Source organism: Sinocyclocheilus anshuiensis, unplaced genomic scaffold, assembly GCF_001515605.1.
Source record: "Sinocyclocheilus anshuiensis isolate Anshui unplaced genomic scaffold, SAMN03320099.WGS_v1.1 scaffold1408, whole genome shotgun sequence".
Classification (NCBI taxonomy): domain Eukaryota; kingdom Metazoa; phylum Chordata; class Actinopteri; order Cypriniformes; family Cyprinidae; genus Sinocyclocheilus; species Sinocyclocheilus anshuiensis.
The window spans coordinates 507,478-526,178 of record NW_015547704.1 but is presented as its reverse complement, the minus strand read 5'-3'; the positions used below and the strand labels follow the sequence as shown (position 1 = coordinate 526,178).

The window sequence follows — 18,701 nt, the reverse complement described above, 5'->3', positions numbered from 1 at the left end:
CCCTCCCCCTCAGTCCCACTGGCTTCACACTTGCCTGCCAAGCTCCCTGTCCTCTTCGGCCCTGCTTCGCCTCAGCCCTCCGGTGTCACCCCAGAGGGGGGGAGATATTGTAATGGGTCATCTGTGCTTGAGTTCTGTTTTGAGTTGGACTGAGGGCCTGTTTACACCTGGTCATTTAATGCGTTTTCGCTGATCAGATATCTATCGGATTTGTTAAAACGTTTCCATTTACATCTGGCCACAAAAATGTGTCGTCGCAAAACGGATTTAAATCCGATCTTCAATTCCCGCAATATATTTAAATTTAACGGAGTTCACGTCAACGACATCAAAAGATAAGCGCTGCATTTTATTAATTATCAGCTAATTTCAAGATCAAAGACCACAATAGGAGAGTGCGAGGCATCAGCACTGGAAAGATAAGTTTGTCTTACTACTTTTAATGAAGATGATTGTGTGATGACTGTCTGCGTATTACTTTGTTTCATTCGCGGCAGTTTGCGCGTCGGCTTGCTGAAGAGATACTCAGCTACTCGTCCACTGCGATGCGTGTTGCATTAGTGCAGTCATATCTGACTATAATGTCATATAGCCTATAACACGCTCTCACACATTTATTATTTGAACATTTTGGGAGGAGTAAAATTTACATATGTGGTTTCAACAACCAGATGCATTTACACTTGTCCAGTTTCGTCTGGAATGCGGCTCAGACTACCTCCTGAAGTGGTTTGAGCGATCGGATTTATATCCGTCTTGAATGTGTTTCATAGGGCATTTACACCTGGCCTTTTCACGATCGGATAGCTATCCGATCAGACAAAATACATGAAGTGACCCGGTGTATACAGCCCATGAGTTTCTTTCACACTGTTTCCTGTGTTAGTTCATGTGTCTTTTGTACCTGTTCATTAGTTGCCATGGTTTTTGATTTGCCCTCATCTGTTACACCTGTATCTAGTTAATTATCTTGATTAATCCCAAGTGTTTCCCTGTGTATTTAAGCCCAGTGTTTTCTTCAGTTCACTGGTCACTTCTCGTCGTGTATTTAGTGGTTGTTCTGTTCTTCAGTGTTCTTAGTTTTGTTGAATAAATATCTACATTGCTTCACTTAGATATAAAATATATATCTATAAACTTTGCATACATCGCTTAGATCTTAGCATGTTGGCCATTTTGGGCATCGACCATTTTGAATTTTGTTGAAAACCATGTCCTAAAAGAGCCTGAGAAATCTCTGTCAGCACCACCTAGTAGTAAAAAAATTACATACAAGCTTATAACTTTTGACATAAAAAGCAGCCAATCATACTTCAGTGGATAATAATGTTAAATCACAGGGGACCCCGATCCTGTTCCTGGAGATCTGCAGAGTGCCTATATCTTCTGTGCACAAAGTACAAACATCTCAAACATTTGTTACGTATGAAAAAAAGTAATTATGAGGAAACATGCTTAGTTCCATGTTTTGATGCTGGGGGTCTAACAGCAAATTCTAAACTATCAGCTATTTCAAATGTAAGATGAAAGCTGTATGACTACACTAGGTAAGAATTTTGCCCACTAGGACAGGATAAGAAATCTTTCAAAAGTAATATTTTCTATCCATTTCCACCACTTTGAATGGAAATATATGCACAGAACCTATTTTTATTTGATTTTATATTTGTATAACTACAGTGAACTGAAAATTAGTTACAAAAAAATCTGTAAAACGATTATAGACCATTAAATGTTAAAATTGTATACATCCCAATCAGTGCTTGAAGTGGGCCGGTACACACCGGTACGCAGTACCGGCACTTCTGTATTTTAGCTCACACGTTTATTATTTGAACATTTTGGGAGGAGTAAAATTTACATATGTGGTTTCAACAACCAGATGCATTTACACTTGTCCAGTTTCGTCTGGAATGCGGCTCAGACTACCTCCTGAAGTGGTTTGAGCGATCGGATTTATATCCGTCTTGAATGTGTTTCATAGGGCATTTACACCTGGCCTTTTCACGATCGGATAGCTATCCGATCAGACAAAATACATGAAGTGACCCGGTGTATACAGCCCATGAGTTTCTTTCACACTGTTTCCTGTGTTAGTTCATGTGTCTTTTGTACCTGTTCATTAGTTGCCATGGTTTTTGATTTGCCCTCATCTGTTACACCTGTATCTAGTTAATTATCTTGATTAATCCCAAGTGTTTCCCTGTGTATTTAAGCCCAGTGTTTTCTTCAGTTCACTGGTCACTTCTCGTCGTGTATTTAGTGGTTGTTCTGTTCTTCAGTGTTCTTAGTTTTGTTGAATAAATATCTACATTGCTTCACTTAGATCCTTTCTCATCTTTACTTTGCAACCTTTTGTAACAGGGTAAATTAGCATGAGACCCCAATCCCATACAAACATGACTTACTAATGTTTGACTACTGCAAACCTTTGTAAATCAAGTTATTTTTAGCATCTTAAAAACTTCTACAAATGCATATGCAATAAGGTCAGCCACAAAAATAACTATGTCTATGCCTTTTCATTGCTAATTTTTCACTGCGTGTCGTTAGTCCTGACAGTAGTTTTTTATTTTTATTTTTTAATGTTAAAAGAAGGTTTGAGCTGGTGCAAGCTTTTAGTAAATCTGGCCCTCAGTTTTGTGCTGTACTTGCCTGATTATCAACATCTTTAAACCTTAGAACATTAAACCAGTTTATTGATATTGATAATTGATCATGACCACACATTCTCATAGAAAAAGGGGTGTCATGTTACATTTTCTTTTATCTTAAGTGTTTGTGATATGTGAGGAAATGTTTCTCCTTCTAAACCCGAAGACTTGCATTGATAACAAGTCCCTAATTTGGAATACAAGTCAATGTGTGTGACTTAAGTGTGTGACTTAAACTCGAGTCTCAGAATTGATTTTCCATTACTTGCTATTAACATTATTTTTTGTTCAATGTAGATTCATACCGCGGGAGCTCTGCGTCTTGTGCCTTTCTCATAACGTCTTGGGAGGCGATCAGTTTCTCTGCCCCATCCCGTTCCCCCATCCTCCTGGAAGTATGGCAGCTCTAAAAGCTCTTCACATGACAACCTGCCAGATGGATCCATAACTAGGCAGGACTATAAAGACATGAACACACAAACATAAACATATATATTTCTTCAGACCTTGTGTACGACAGCCACCTATATTACTACACATCTAGCCTATACATACAAATAATGCATTGTAGTCTTTTTATGGATCTTCTAGTTTTAAAAACATATTTTTGAGCATTTAATTTAGCATCTTATTTCCATAAAGAGATGGTTTTGATATAATAGTAAAACATTATTTTTAAATATATATATATATATATATATATATATATATATATATATATAAAATATATATATGTGCGTACCGGCACTTCTGACATGTTGCCGGTACTCAGAGTCAAAGCGTCAGTGTCTGGTGAAATAACAGTATATAAATCACAGTACCAGTAGGGGTCACCTCTCATCTCGACAAATCGTGTTAATGAATGCAATCGGAGTTGGTCTGACTACCGCAGGGGTTGGCGCTTTTCCACTGTCTGGCCAGTGCGAGCCAGGACTAACGAGCCTGGCAGGGCCAATCCTTCGTTTCCACTGTCGGACCAGCGCTACTCTAAAAACCTGTCCTTAACACGCCTTTCTGAAACAAACGGCACACAGCATCATTTCACCAGCGAGGGGAAAATGAATGAAAACTATCACAAAATGAACTTGACAGAAGTTTCGTCCTTATAAAGTTTTAAAAAGTCTCCAGCATCGATATTTTACCAATGATTTACGATTAAAAAAGTTACAGTGACAGTAGTTTATTACTTTGTGTCAGAAGTGCGCATCAGCGATGCTAAATCCAACTAATGTGTTTAATTATTTCACATAAAATGAGAAAACACATACTTGTTCAGTCGCGGCTGCTCCATTTATTTGTAATCACAAAAATGCATAAAACAACTCAGTTCATTTAAGTCCAAAGGCATACACGTATAACACAATAGAAAAACACTGATAAACCCATATGTTTGCGTCAACTTCTTTAGAAAGATGGAGAATTTATATGAATTTTCCACTTGACTCCTAATTTGAATCAGTACATTATAACGAAAACAATACCTTAAAAATGAAAAGAAGCCAGTTTTATTCAAGTCATTAATGTAAACCGATAAACTCCAAGGAGGATCCAGTAAGCGAATTCAAACAGTTGTACAAAACAGCGCTAATGCAGAGAAAACACGGCCGATTTCATCAGAGATTGTGGAGATAATAGTGACTCACGTCCAGATCTCAGTACATTATTCTTTTCATTGTTTATTTGGCTCCCAAAAATGAAAATTACTCCATGATTTATTCACACTCAAGCCATCCTAGGTGTATATGACTTTCTTCTTTCAGACAAATACAATTGGATATGAAAAAATGTCCAAGCTCTTCCAAGCTTTATAATGGTAGTGAATGGGGGTCGAGATTTCGAAGCCCAGAAAAGTATGTCCATCCATCATAAAAAAGTACTCCACACAGGGTTAATAAAGGCCTTCTGAAGTGAAGAAAAATATCTATATTTAAAACCATAATCTCTAGTTTACGCTTACTGTTGTACGCACATTCATGAGAGAGTGGCATTTCAGCTGATGACGTAGGACGTAGGAGTAAGCTCTATTGAGAGTTGACGAACACGGAAGAGAACAATACAGAGGAGAGAGCAAAACAAAACACAGGTCACAAATTAGAAGTACAAAATGACATTTTGTAAAGAAAAAATGTCAGAGGATATAATTTAGAGGACTTCGATATAAGCCAAGAGGCAGTGCTTGAAGTGGGCCGGTATGCACCGGTACGCAGTACCAGCACTTCTATATTTTAGCCTTTAGAGTACTTGCACTTTTTTGTGCATACTGGCACTTCTGACATGTTGCCGGTACTCAGAGTCAAAGCGTCAGTGTCTGGTGAAATAACAGTATATAAATCACAGTACCAGGAAGGGTCACCTCTCATCTCAACAAATCGCGTGAATGAATGCAAGCGGAGTCAGTCTGACTACCGCAGAGGTTGTCGCTTTTCCACTTTCTGGCCAGTGCGAACCAGGCTTAACAAGCTGGGCGGGGCCAATGTTGCGCTTCTGCTCTCGGACCAGCGCTACTCTAAAAACCCGCCCTTAAGATGCCTTTCTGAAGCAAATGGCACACAGCATCATTTCACCAGTGAGGGGGAAATGAATGAAAACTATCGCAAAACGAACTTGACAGAAGTTTCGTCCTTATAAAGTTTTAAAAAGTCTCCAGCATCGATATTTTACCAATGATTTACGATTAAAAAAGTTACAGTGACAGTAGTTTATTACTTTGTGTCAGAAGTGCGCATCAGCGATGCTAAATCCAACTAATGTGTTTAATTATTTCACATAAAATGAGAAAACACATACTTGTTCAGTCACATTTCTGCTCCACAAAAATGCATAAAACAACTCAGTCCATTTAAGTCCAAAGGCATACACATATAACACAATAGAAAAACATTGATAAACCCATATGTTTGCGTCAACTTCTTTAGAAAGATGGATAATTTATATGAATTTTCCATGAAATAATATAATGTGAGGATGTTTGGGCGCTGTCCTGTTTCACTATAGGCTACTGTTATCCTTTCAGCCAAACTGTGTGAGGTGCAAGAGCATGTCAAGAGAAGTAGAATAATAATGAATTACTCATTTGAATCAGTACATTATAACGAAAACAATACCTTAAAAATGAAAAGAAGCCAGTTTTATTCAAGTCATTAATGTAAACCGATAAACTCCAAGGAGGATCCAGTAAGCGAATTCAAACAGTTGTACAAAACAGCGCTAATGCAGAGAAAACACGGCCGATTTCATCAGAGATTGTGGAGATAATAGTGACTCACGTCCAGATCTCAGTACATTATTCTTTTCATTGTTTATTTGGCTTAAAAGCAAGAATGTTTTATAATGGACGCTGGCTGGCTGAGGTGTTATGTGGTGGTAAGAAGTTTAGCGATTCTGAATGTATCCAGTCAGGTCAAGGCAAGAGGTTTAGTCATCTTTGGCATCTCACTGTGGTCCTGTTTGGTATCGCAGCTTGACTTGTGCTTATTTGGAAAACGTTTATTTAATTATTGATTGTGGCACTACACATAGCCTACATTGTGAATTATGAAAATTAAAAAGTACCTATTTAATATAAAAAATAAAAAAATAAATAAGTGGCGGGGGGGGGTTGAGTACCAGCACTTATTTTTTTCCACTTCAAGCACTGATCCCAATAATACTGAAATCATTAAATCAAGTCAAGTTATCATGCCAAGTTTCAAGACATGATACAAGACCCTTTTAAGGAAATATATAGCATAAAATATCTATAAATAACACTTATGTGATTGTTTTATTATTGACTTATCTGACTAATTGCTTTTCCACTGACTAACAGAATTGATTAGTCAGACAGTTGTTTACATTAATATTTTCTGCTAGAAAGGATTTATTTGTTCTACTATTTATTTGAATTTCTATATTTTTTCTTACTGCATTTGTTTGTAATTAAAACAATGGCTTTCGGTAGGAAGAAGCTATTTGCTATTTATATTGCTCGTTATATCTATTGTGCTTAAGTGCCGAACTGTACTGCTGTAGTTTTGATATGAGATATTCACATGCTACAGGCTTTCGGTTTTCTAATTATAAATTCATTCAAGCTTTGATCAGCCGTATATTTAACTGGATTCCGAAAGCACCAGCCCTCGTGTGAAGCCTTCCTCGGGTAAAGATTTGCAAGTCTACCTGTACTTTGTTACTATACACCTCTACTAGAGACACCAAACCTGGTGGGATGGTCAGATATGCCACTGCTCAGGCACACCCACAAACATACATGCCACTATGTGGCACTATGATAAAGTAAAGCTTTTTAGCTCATATTTCTGGAACTGTAATTGTCTAAATCATTGAGTAAAGCCCAACAAAATGTGTATCTCTGATTTGCATATATAAAATGTTCGAAAAATTATTTCTTTTTTTTTTTTTCAAAAGAATTTTGATTTGTTTAATCACTGTAGATATATTAGCAAATATATTGGCCCATAATTACTTATTGTTGTGAATGCAACGTCAAAACTTCACATATCTTGGTATGCAGGGACAACAGGAAATTCTGAGGAAACATGCCAAATGTAACAAATTCTGATGCTTGGGGGACTTCTAAAAGATCAGCCATTTATATCAACCATTTATATAATTTATATCAAAGTCATTTATATGAATACTAATGTTGTCCATCAGAAGGAGCCATAGGATAATTGATCTTTTTAGGACTCATAGAATCTGTAATTAAAATGCATATAAATTCTTTTTAGCTTATTAGAGTTTAATAGAATCCATTTGTAAAGAAATCTCCAAAAGGCCTATAGATCATTACATTTTTAATGTTTAAACTTAATTTTTATCTCAATGATATTGAAAACATCTAGTTGCTAGACATGATTGAAAGTATTGCTGTCCAGTTAAAATAAAGAGACTTTATTCGTCTCTTTTATCATAATACATTAAAGACTCATATGCAGTGTTGGGAGTAATGCGTTACAAAAGTAATGTATTACAGTAACGTATTACTTTTTCCTGTAACGCAGTAGTGTAAGGCATTACTAATACATTTTCAGTAATATTTTACTCGGTACATGTTCAGTAACGCTTGCGTTACAACAAACTTTTCGCCCGCAAGACATTAACGTTCTTAGCAATGCATATTACTAATCAAAAATTAAGTTTTGATATATTTATGGTAGGAAATTTACAAAATATCTTCATGGAACATGATCTTTACTTAATATCCTAATGATTTTTGGCATAAAAGAAAAATCAGTAAGTTTGACCCACACAATGTATTTTTGGCTATTGCTACAAATATACCCCAGCGACTTAAGACTGCTTTTGTGCTCCAGGGTCACATATTATATTTGAAAAGAGACATATCCATTGTTTCACTGTATCGTTTACATGAGCCGCTGGTGTTTAGATTTTTTTATGCTGCTGTCTTGGTTTTGGGAGCTGTCCTTAGTGAGGATATTATACTCATTTACTTAGTGAGGACATTATCACACATATACATTCGGCAGATGCTTTTTTATCCAAACAGACTGCATTCAAGGTATGCATTTTATCAGTTCATACAGTACATTCCTTGGGAATCGATTTCCTGATATAGTTGTTGCTAGTGCTGTGCTCTACTGTTTGACAGCATTGTGAGAACACCATGTTTAAATCTAGATGCAAGCTTTGGCAGAGGTGAAAATTATCACTGACCCCGTCTGTGGAAAAGTGGCATGTGAGGCTTATAAGCCTGTATTGACATCTCACCTTCATCACAGTAATAGCATGAGGAGAAACACCATGGAACCTCTTCTCTAGTGGCTCCTACAACAACAGCAACAACATCAAAATCTAATTTACATTCCACAATGATTTTTTTTTTACAAGTAGGTGTGTATTTGTGCTACCATGGTATCAGGCTCAGGGATGCTGACGCCACTAAAGAAGACATTGGAGTGAAACACCTGCTGATGCCGTGGGATCAAGTCACCTATCGGGGTCAAAGTTCAAAGGTTAAGAGTCAGTGTGTAACCCTTTTTTTATGAGATTTAGACCAACTTTAGTCATACAACTGAAATGAAATAGGCTCTTAAAGTGGTGAAAGGTCAATGGATAATAACAATTTTAGAATTATTATTAATATTATTATTATCTGCCTTTTTTCTTTCAAGATATGATTCAATTTTACAATAACATTATCACAGTTAAATGGCAGGAAAAGCCATTTTGTATTGATTACTACTGATAACAGTACTATATATAAACAGGAAAGTTCCTAATATTTCTACAACTAAAGTAAAATGACAAAAACTCTTTGTTTGAAATGTTTCTAAATCTTAAAAACATTTTAATTTCCAGGTATAAACTGGATTTTAAATTCCACATTTTAAGTGGTCTCAGACTTTTGGAACCTTTTGTATTTAAAGGTGACCTATTATGCAAAAATCACTTTATAAGATGTTTAATCACAGTTGTGTGGCCGCAGTGTGTGAAAACAACCAGCCTATAATGGTAAAAATCCACCCGTTTTTTTATAATCCCAGTAAATCATAAACAGCCTCTCCAAATGAGCGATTCCAGATTTCTCCCTATATACACGTCATACTAGGGAAAGTCCCGCCACTTTGTGACGATCTCTGCCCTATTAGCATAGACCCCGCCCTGAGTGAGACGCACCAGTCCGCCAATGCCAGCGCCAAAGACGCATTATAAGTGTCGTGTGTTGGGATGCACCAACGAACATAGGAGTCTCCATAGACCGCTGAGGACATGTCCTGGAAGGAAATGTCCTGGAAAAAAACGGAAAAGTCCTATATGTTTGTGCCAATCATTTTACGCCGGACTGCCTCACAAACGAGGGTCAGTTCAGTGCTGGAGTTGTGCAAAGAATGCTTCTGAAAGAGGGATCGATACCAACGCTTCATGCGCGAATGTCAGCTCCAGGCAAAGTTAGCATCATCATATTTTGTTTTCCAAAAGAGCTTCTTGGCTCTCTGTAAGGCTAATGCTGCTAAAGCTACCATTGTCTCTGCCTGTTTTCACTGATGCTGCCTTCACGTGCTACCAGAATGATCGTAAATAGGAATGTGGTAGTTAAAAATTGCATATGAAAGCAATGTGAAGTCGATCTCTTGGATTTGTTGAGCTCATAATGTGATAGCAAGGCACCAAGAGGCCAGCTATGTTGTTATATTTATCGCGCTGTGCTCCCCGTCTGTGTAATTCTTAAACGCGCATTTACTGCACAGTACAGTCAGAATGCATCCTGTTTTATTGTTGCCGGTATGCCAGAGCATGAGATCTTGAAGCTCCACCCTCTTCTGAAAAGGGAGGCGGGAGCACCAGCTCATTTGCATTTAAAGGGACAAACACAAAAATGGCACGTTTTGGCCAGACTGTAAAAAAACATGGATGTAGTCTCCGTGACGTCACACGTAGGTTTCTAAAGAGCATTTTTGAAGCTCAAATTGCACAGAGACGGTCATTGCCATCTTGGCTGCGCGTCACTCCTGGATAATCGAAAATGGGCAAAAAGGCGGGACGTGGGTGGAGCTGGTTGCTGAAACCATGCCCACCTAGCTCGATGGTTGTGACAGCAGTGGCAATCCACCTGTGGATTCAAGTGGCCACGCCCTTAATTATGCAGAACTTTAAGGCTTACTATAATTTAAATGGATGATTTATTAAAAAATTCACCCCCTTCACAGTTGTCACGAAGGGCAAAATTAGCTATATAGCCCAAAATCACTTTTTGTACCAGGCTGTAAACATATTTTTTCCTGCTGTAAAGTTGGGCACTTTAACATGGAGAGTCTATGGGACTGACTCCCTTTTGGAGCCAGTCTCTAGCGGCCAGTCGATTAATTTCCATGTTGGTTTCAAGAGAGAGACCGGAAGGTTGCCGCTTGGTTTTGGCTCATACCCTAAAAGTGGCAAATTATCTGTGGGGTATTTTGAGCTAAAACTTCACATACACACTCTGGGGACATCAGAAACTTATTTCACATCTTGTAAAAAGGGGCATAATGGGTCACCTTTAACCTTCAGTGAACAAACTTCCTCCTTTCTTTCAATTTTAGTACCCAGGGTTTGTCGTATGAGGTGCAGCTGATCCACGTCAGAACGTCCCGGCCAAAGAGGATTTCCAGAAAGCAACTCGGCAAAGACACAACCGAGGGCCCAGACATCCACTGGGGGACCATACTGAGTATCTCCGACCAAGAGTTCTGGGGCCCGATACCTCATGCACACACACACACACACACACACACACACACACACACACACACACACACACACAACACATATACAAATACACACTTTTTTACTTAGCTATCTAAATGGGGACCTTCCATAGAGTTCTGTTGTTTTTATATGCAGTTACTTATAAATACTATAACCCTAACCTACATCCTAACCCTAACAGAAAACTTTCTGCATTTTTACAACTTTATTTACTTTATCCCATTTTTACAAATGAGAACATGCTCAAAAGGAGGTTTTGACATGTTTAGTTCCCGTCTGGATACAAATGTGTCCACAAAACATGGATTAGTAGCTACACACACATAGATTCAGAATTACATGTACATCATACAGAAAGGATTACAACATGCTGATGGATAAACCTCGTGTTAACCTATAGTAACAATACGCTGAAGCCCAAGGATGATGCATGTAAGCAGATCCTGACTGGCTGACTGCACCTGTGAGGCTTCATGCTGCCCTGAAAGTGAGCTCAGGACACATGACAGCTGATATAGGTAGGAAGTATAAATAAGTCATTAATGAAGTGAAGATGCTAAATGCATATAAATGGCTAGAGAGTGAGTGAGTGGGGCAAAGACACTTACTGAGGATGCGAGCAAAGCCAAAATCACATAGTTTGATCACACCGGTCTTGGTCAGAAGAATGTTCTCCGGTTTGACGTCCCGATGGATACACTGGTATACACACACAAAGACCGACACTGTCAGAGATACATACACAAAACTCCCACTATAATAAGGTAGGGATTTTTAAAAGACATCTTCTTTCTAAAAAATAACCTTAACACAGGCGATACAACTAATCTAGCAAGAATCTAGCACAAAAAGAGCTCAATAAAAGTAATTAATCGTGTCCAAATTTGCAGTATTCATAACATAGTAGGCAAAAAATACCCAGATTAGGGCTGTGCAATTAATCGCATGCGATTGTCATGCGCATCTCGTCAGTAAAGCCGGTTCCGTGATTGGTAGTAAATCGCGACTACTACCACAAGACTCAAAGTGTTATACGAATAAGATTAATAAGATTAAAGAGTTAAATAGAATAATCAGATGTCTAGACAAATTATCCTATGAATGATCAATCATAATTGGCATTCTAACCTAAATTCGACGTCAAAATAAAATGGAGTCAGATTAGAATTTAATTGAAATTAAATTACTTTGTTCACTGAAACGACAGAATATGCAGGAAACCTTAAGCCACCATTGGATACCTTTGTTGGGCCAATTGGGTGGACCTTACAGCAGAGAGATGTTGATAGAGTTCAGTAATTCAAGTGGAGGAAAAACTTCAGAATTTTTTAATGAAGTTTATTTTTGAAGTTGCATGAACAATGCACGTCATCCATGTATGAGCATATGTGCACTTTGGTCTTTGGTGCACTTTGGTGGAATAGATGCGATTTAAAATGTTTATATGTCTGTTTATTCTGATTGAAATCGGCATACACCACATATGTTATTTCAGTTATGGTTACTGTGATTATGAGCTTAATTGCATCAGTTTGATCAAAATATTGGTAACGTTTAATAGCAATATTGCCTAAATCTCATTATATTCGCATTATGAGGGTGCATGTAAACGTAGTCATTGATTCAGTGACTCCTGCTGTAGGTCATGAGATTTTAACAAACGTATTCCAAGACATTTTTTTTATTGTTAGCTGTCTCCTCCTCATTCCAAAAATGAGCTTCTTCAATAGTGAGACTTTTCACAGTTGTCTGTAGCAGTCATAAGTGACACACTGGTAGACGGGAAAAGAGAGGCTGGACATACTGACATTCTGTTTGTGACAGAAGTTCACGGCCTGTAGAGTTTGCCACAGAATACTCTTGAGTTGTGCCTCAGGAACCCTAAAGGGGGGGAAAAAAGGGACAAATGTTAATATCCAGCCTCTTAGACTCTGCTGACTACAGATTAGCAGGATCTAACATTCTGCCATAGTTGGCAGGATCTACCAACAGTTAAATTATCTTGTTCTCTAAATATCAGTGCAGCTCCCATATATCTGCAGTAACCATGGGCCTGTAGTCACTGGCAACCAGTTCCTTTGTTTTGAGAAGCAGCTAAGGTTACGACTGAAAGGCCTTCTGGGAAAGAGAGAGAGAGAATGCTGGGCAGCCACAGCCTTTGTAGTCTGACCAGTTTAGTAGCTCTAAAAAAAACGGCTAGATACAGCCTATAGAAGTCAGCATGAAATAACATTAAAGAATCAGGAAATCCATCAAGAAGATTGCATTGTGAAAAGTGGGCATCGAAGTCGTAGGAGAGGAGGGGCTAAAAAGAAAGAGGGATTGGTGAAGTCAGCCGAAAAGAAAATTGTTTCTAGGGTGAGACTAGTTATTACATTTGAACAGAAGATTACAGATGCAAATATTTTTGCAAGAAGACTAGGAACGCAAATAAATAGGGTTGGTTTTAATTTCTGAGATAACAGTATAAACATAATTTTAATTTTAGAAATAACAGTATAAACATAATATATATAATAGGTTACAATTTTTTTTTTTTTTTATCTAATTGCATGACGTGCTGATTATTCAAAGTAATCACAAATTAATCCTGCATTAATTTTGTCAGAGAAATTACCCCCCAAAAGATCATTTAAAATCATTATTCTGTTGAATGAGAAAAGCATTGAATAGACACTAACAAAAATAAAGTTTTTAACTTTAATTTAACTTTTTTTAAAAAGTTAAAAAAGATCTTAAAGGTCCCATGGCATGAAAATTTCACTTTATATTCGCATTATGAGGGTGCATGTAAACGTAGTCATTGATTCAGTGACTCCTGCTGTAGGTCATGAGATTTTAACAAACGTATTCCAAGACATTTTTTTTATTGTTAGCTGTCTCCTCCTCATTCCAAAAATGAGCTTCTTCAATAGTGAGACTTTTCACAGTTGTCTGTAGCAGTCATAAGTGACACACTGGTAGACGGGAAAAGAGAGGCTGGACATACTGACATTCTGTTTGTGACAGAAGTTCACGGCCTGTAGAGTTTGCCACAGAATACTCTTGAGTTGTGCCTCAGGAACCCTAAAGGGGGGGAAAAAAGGGACAAATGTTAATATCCAGCCTCTTAGACTCTGCTGACTACAGATTAGCAGGATCTAACATTCTGCCATAGTTGGCAGGATCTACCAACAGTTAAATTATCTTGTTCTCTAAATATCAGTGCAGCTCCCATATATCTGCAGTAACCATGGGCCTGTAGTCACTGGCAACCAGTTCCTTTGTTTTGAGAAGCAGCTAAGGTTACGACTGAAAGGCCTTCTGGGAAAGAGAGAGAGAGAATGCTGGGCAGCCACAGCCTTTGTAGTCTGACCAGTTTAGTAGCTCTAAAAAAAACGGCTAGATACAGCCTATAGAAGTCAGCATGAAATAACATTAAAGAATCAGGAAATCCATCAAGAAGATTGCATTGTGAAAAGTGGGCATCGAAGTCGTAGGAGAGGAGGGGCTAAAAAGAAAGAGGGATTGGTGAAGTCAGCCGAAAAGAAAATTGTTTCTAGGGTGAGACTAGTTATTACATTTGAACAGAAGATTACAGATGCAAATATTTTTGCAAGAAGACTAGGAACGCAAATAAATAGGGTTGGTTTTAATTTCTGAGATAACAGTATAAACATAATTTTAATTTTAGAAATAACAGTATAAACATAATATATATAATAGGTTACAATTTTTTTTTTTTTTTATCTAATTGCATGACGTGCTGATTATTCAAAGTAATCACAAATTAATCCTGCATTAATTTTGTCAGAGAAATTACCCCCCAAAAGATCATTTAAAATCATTATTCTGTTGAATGAGAAAAGCATTGAATAGACACTAACAAAAATAAAGTTTTTAACTTTAATTTAACTTTTTTTAAAAAGTTAAAAAAGATCTTAAAGGTCCCATGGCATGAAAATTTCACTTTATGAGGTTTTTTAACATTAATATGAGTTCCCCTAGCCTGCCTATGGTCCCCCAGTGGCTAGAAATGGCGATAGGTGTAAACCGAGCCCTGGGTATCCTGCTTTGCCTTTGAGAAAATGAAAGCTCAGATGGCCCAATCTGGAATCTTCCCTTTATGTCGTCATACGGGGAAAGGTTACCTCCCTTTCTCTGCTTTGCCCGCCCAGAGAATTTGGCCCGCCCATGAGAAAATGAGCTACTACCGTGCGAGGTGAGCGCAATATTTTTTTTTCCTCGAGAGACATCATGGCTTGCAAACGAGCGAAGCATGGCAGTTGCCCCGCCTCTCTCCTCCTCATTAGCATTTAAAGCTACAGACACAGAAATGGCACGTCCTAAGGAAAGCTCATTGTGGGACTGGCTCGTAGTGGCTGAAATTCTGCACCAAGGCTGAATTTCGGGAAAGAGACTTCAGATACAGTACTAGGGACCACTTAGGCCTATATAAAAGCATCCAAAAAGCAGCATGTCATGGGACCTTTAAAAAGTAGCTATTTTAATTCAGTATTGCATAAAGAACACACCAGTATAAAATGTTCAATAATAAAAAAGAAAATGAAAAGGAAAGAAAAGAAACTGGGAAGGGAAAAAAACAAGATAAGCTTCTATAGGGGCAAAATACCTAAAAAAGAAAAAAAAACTGCTGAATTTCCTTGATTTTTATTTATTTTTTGATCCTTTGATATGTTTAAAAAATAGTATTCTAATGTAGATATTGCTACGGAGTGCATTTGTATGTCAAGTACCAGCCTTTATATGGTATAAGCATATTTTCAAAAAAAAAAAAAGGGAAATGTGACTGACCCTCTGGGGTGTTTGTCCAGTTCATTTAGAACAGTTTGCTCACAGAACTCAAAGACCAGATGAAGGCGTCTCTTTCTCCTGAAGACCTCGAGCAAGTTCACCAGATTCACATGCTTCAGCTGCTACATGGATACAAATGAAAATGTTTATGCATACGTGTGCAAATACATGGGGGATTTGCAATAAGTAAGTGTACAATCCCCATATCTTACCTTCAGCATGCGGATTTCTCTCAGTGCGATCTTCTTGATGACCGGGTCATCTTCAGACTCAACAAACTTTTTAATGGCCACTATCTGACCAGTGTCCCTGTGTCTGCATTTGAACACCACTCCGTATGAGCCCTCGCCGATCTTAGCCAGTTTCTCATACTTATCCATATCACAGAGATCATGAAGCGTTACATACTGCAGTGCAAACAAACAAACAAACACACAAAGTCATACTGTATGGTGTGGAAAAACTAAAAGGTCAATAAATGAATTAAATTAAACTTTAAGAAGAAACACTACAGTATATGGCAACAAGTATGGACACCTGAATATCACTTCCACATATGCTATTAATTTCAAAAACCATGGCCATTAATAGGGAGTTTGCTACATTCTCTCAGAAAAAATAAATATGCTGGAAATTGGCTGATTTGCTCCCATTCAGACAGTAAGGTCAGACACTGCTGTTAGTCGATGGGGCCTGGATCACAATGCAGGTCAAGTTCTTCAACACCAAACACAACAAATCATTTATATATGAACATCGCTTTGTGCACAAGGGCATTCAATGTCATCCTGAAACTAAAAAGGAGCCTCCCCAAACTGTTAGACTCCAAACACAAACTTAGAAGCACAAAATTCTGCAGAATGTCATCGAATGGAGAAGATTTATTTCCACAGTAACACTTTATTTTGATGGTCCCCTTCTGCAATTCTGTTGACTATAGTAACTTTGCCACTACATGCCAACTAACTCTCATTAGACTATTAGCAGACAGTTAGGTTAGGATTAGGGATAGTAGAATAACTTGACATGCACTTGCAAAGTTAGTCAGTAGAATGTCTTTTGGTGAAAGTGAAAATAAAGTGTTAGCAGATATTAAGCAGACAGTCTCCTAATACTCCAGTGACTGCTATTTGAGACGGAGTTGCAAAGTTATGAGATATCAAAATAAAGTGTCACCATTTTCACTGAAATTCCTGTTAACCAAAGCAAAGCTAAATTGTCTTGTCTTGAATAAACCAGTTAATGTAAATAACATTAACATAAAACTAACATAATCAATTACTAGTATGGTAATAAAAAATAACTTTAGATATTTCCCCAAAAAATGCTGTTTTTATCCATTTATTTATTTTTAATCTGCCTATTTAATGAATAGATAACAAGTATGATGGGTAATTTTGATCAAATATGCGAACTGATATTTATTTATTTTTTTTAGACTTAAGACCTAAAAGCCATTAAAAATCGCAATACAATACAATATATAGAGAGAGACAGAGAGAGAGAGAGAGATTCAAATAAGCTAAAATGTGAATGTGAATTAAAAGCACAATCTACGTTGCTTGGTCACCTTACCTGAAGAACGACTCGTGTCAATTACAATTCCAAAACTTTTCTCATCTCCTCTATGTTAAAGAATAACAGTACTTCCTCATTGGCTGTGAGCATCATTTCACTGTTTATTACAGTCGCAAATATTCCTCATGAGCTCCAAACACGCAGTTCTTTCAGTTCAGTGCCTGCACTTTCCTGAGGCATTGTCTTCCAGAAAGCTGCATCCTATAAGCCGTCGTTCCGGCAACGTCACTGGACATGCGTCGATTTATTCTCTCCAGCGAGTCATTTTAGAAGAGTTTTTACGCGCAGACGGCGTGAAGAAATAAACGAGAAGTAGTACTGGCAGCACCTGGACGTATAGGCAGCTCTCTGAGCTCACTGAGACGGTGTAAGTGATCGCTGTGCAATGTGACACAACCCTTCCACCTCTGTGAGGCTCTGTGCAATGGGGCTCTATAATATAACGTTACATTACATTTATTTACATTTCTTGTCTACTCTATATTGGAGTTTTCCAAGTAGTGTTTAAGTTTCAATCCCAGGGCTGCTGGTTCACTGAAAATTTCAGGGAAAAAATTAATAAATAACGCTTTGGACCAATATTGTAAGCGTGATACAATTTATTTATCTATCCATATTTATTTGTTTGTTTGTATTAATATTTTCCAAATAATTCTAACCTTAACCATGCCCTTACGCCATACCTGAAAATGTGTGCATTTCCCAAAACATGTGGTTGCACACAGTAAATCTATAGTCTATAGCAGGGGTGTCCAAACTCAGTCCTGGAGAGTTTAGCTCCAGCTCATCTCAACACACCTGCCTGGAAGTTTCTAGTATGCCTAGTAAGATCTTGATTTGCGTTAAAGGGGTCATATGATGCGATTTAAATTTTTCCTTTTTCTTTGAAGTGTTACAAGCTCTTGGTGCATGAAGAAGATCTGTAACATTGCAAAGACTAAAGTCTCAAATCCAAAGAGATATTCTTTATAAAAGTTAAGAGTCAGCCACGCCTACCTAAAACGGCTCGTTCTAACACGCCCCCACATACCTACCTCACTATGTGGGAAGATTTGCATAACGCCGCCCAAATGTTCACGCAAAGAAAGAAGGCGTAACTTTTATTCTCACTGTAGTATTGTTGTTGCCGCCGCCATGTCGTGAAGGCGCTGTGTGTTTCGTTGTGAAAGTGAAACTACTTTGTTTGGCCTTCCAAAAGAGGACCATATCCGCTTCATCATGCCTGGAGCTGATCCGTGCTGGTCACTGAGGAAATACATCAACTTCGCACTGTGGATCGCCGGATCAGCTTTCACCGTGGACGAAGCGGAGTCCAGCCTGGGGTCGTCACATGTGGTTGCCGCAAGCCCTCCGGACGCTCCTTCGTCGAACCACCAGCTCTTTTGGAAGGACACGACTAGAAATCAGTGGTTAAGTTGTATTTACAACACTGTTCCAGAACAGTTCAACCCAAATATTCAGATGTGT

The 18,701-nt window shown here is 37.9% G+C and overlaps 1 protein-coding gene across 1 annotated transcript in view; it reads right to left on the bottom strand.

The window, feature by feature from the left end:
• Positions 1-17,477, bottom strand: part of LOC107703957 (cyclin-dependent kinase-like 1) — a 21,513-nt gene extending 4,036 nt beyond the window's left edge. The window contains exons 1-10 of the mRNA XM_016506768.1: positions 17,232-17,477; positions 15,869-16,063; positions 15,657-15,778; positions 13,856-13,928; positions 11,420-11,561; positions 11,272-11,343; positions 10,700-10,807; positions 8,525-8,607; positions 8,385-8,441; positions 2,960-3,112 (exon numbers count right to left, since the gene is read on the bottom strand). Of these exons, the coding sequence (XP_016362254.1) occupies positions 2,960-3,112; positions 8,385-8,441; positions 8,525-8,607; positions 10,700-10,807; positions 11,272-11,343; positions 11,420-11,561; positions 13,856-13,928; positions 15,657-15,778; positions 15,869-16,036 (978 nt within the window). The 5' untranslated portion in view covers positions 16,037-16,063; positions 17,232-17,477. The remainder of the gene's footprint in view (positions 1-2,959; positions 3,113-8,384; positions 8,442-8,524; positions 8,608-10,699; positions 10,808-11,271; positions 11,344-11,419; positions 11,562-13,855; positions 13,929-15,656; positions 15,779-15,868; positions 16,064-17,231) is intronic.
• Between the last annotated feature and the right edge of the window lie 1,224 nt (positions 17,478-18,701).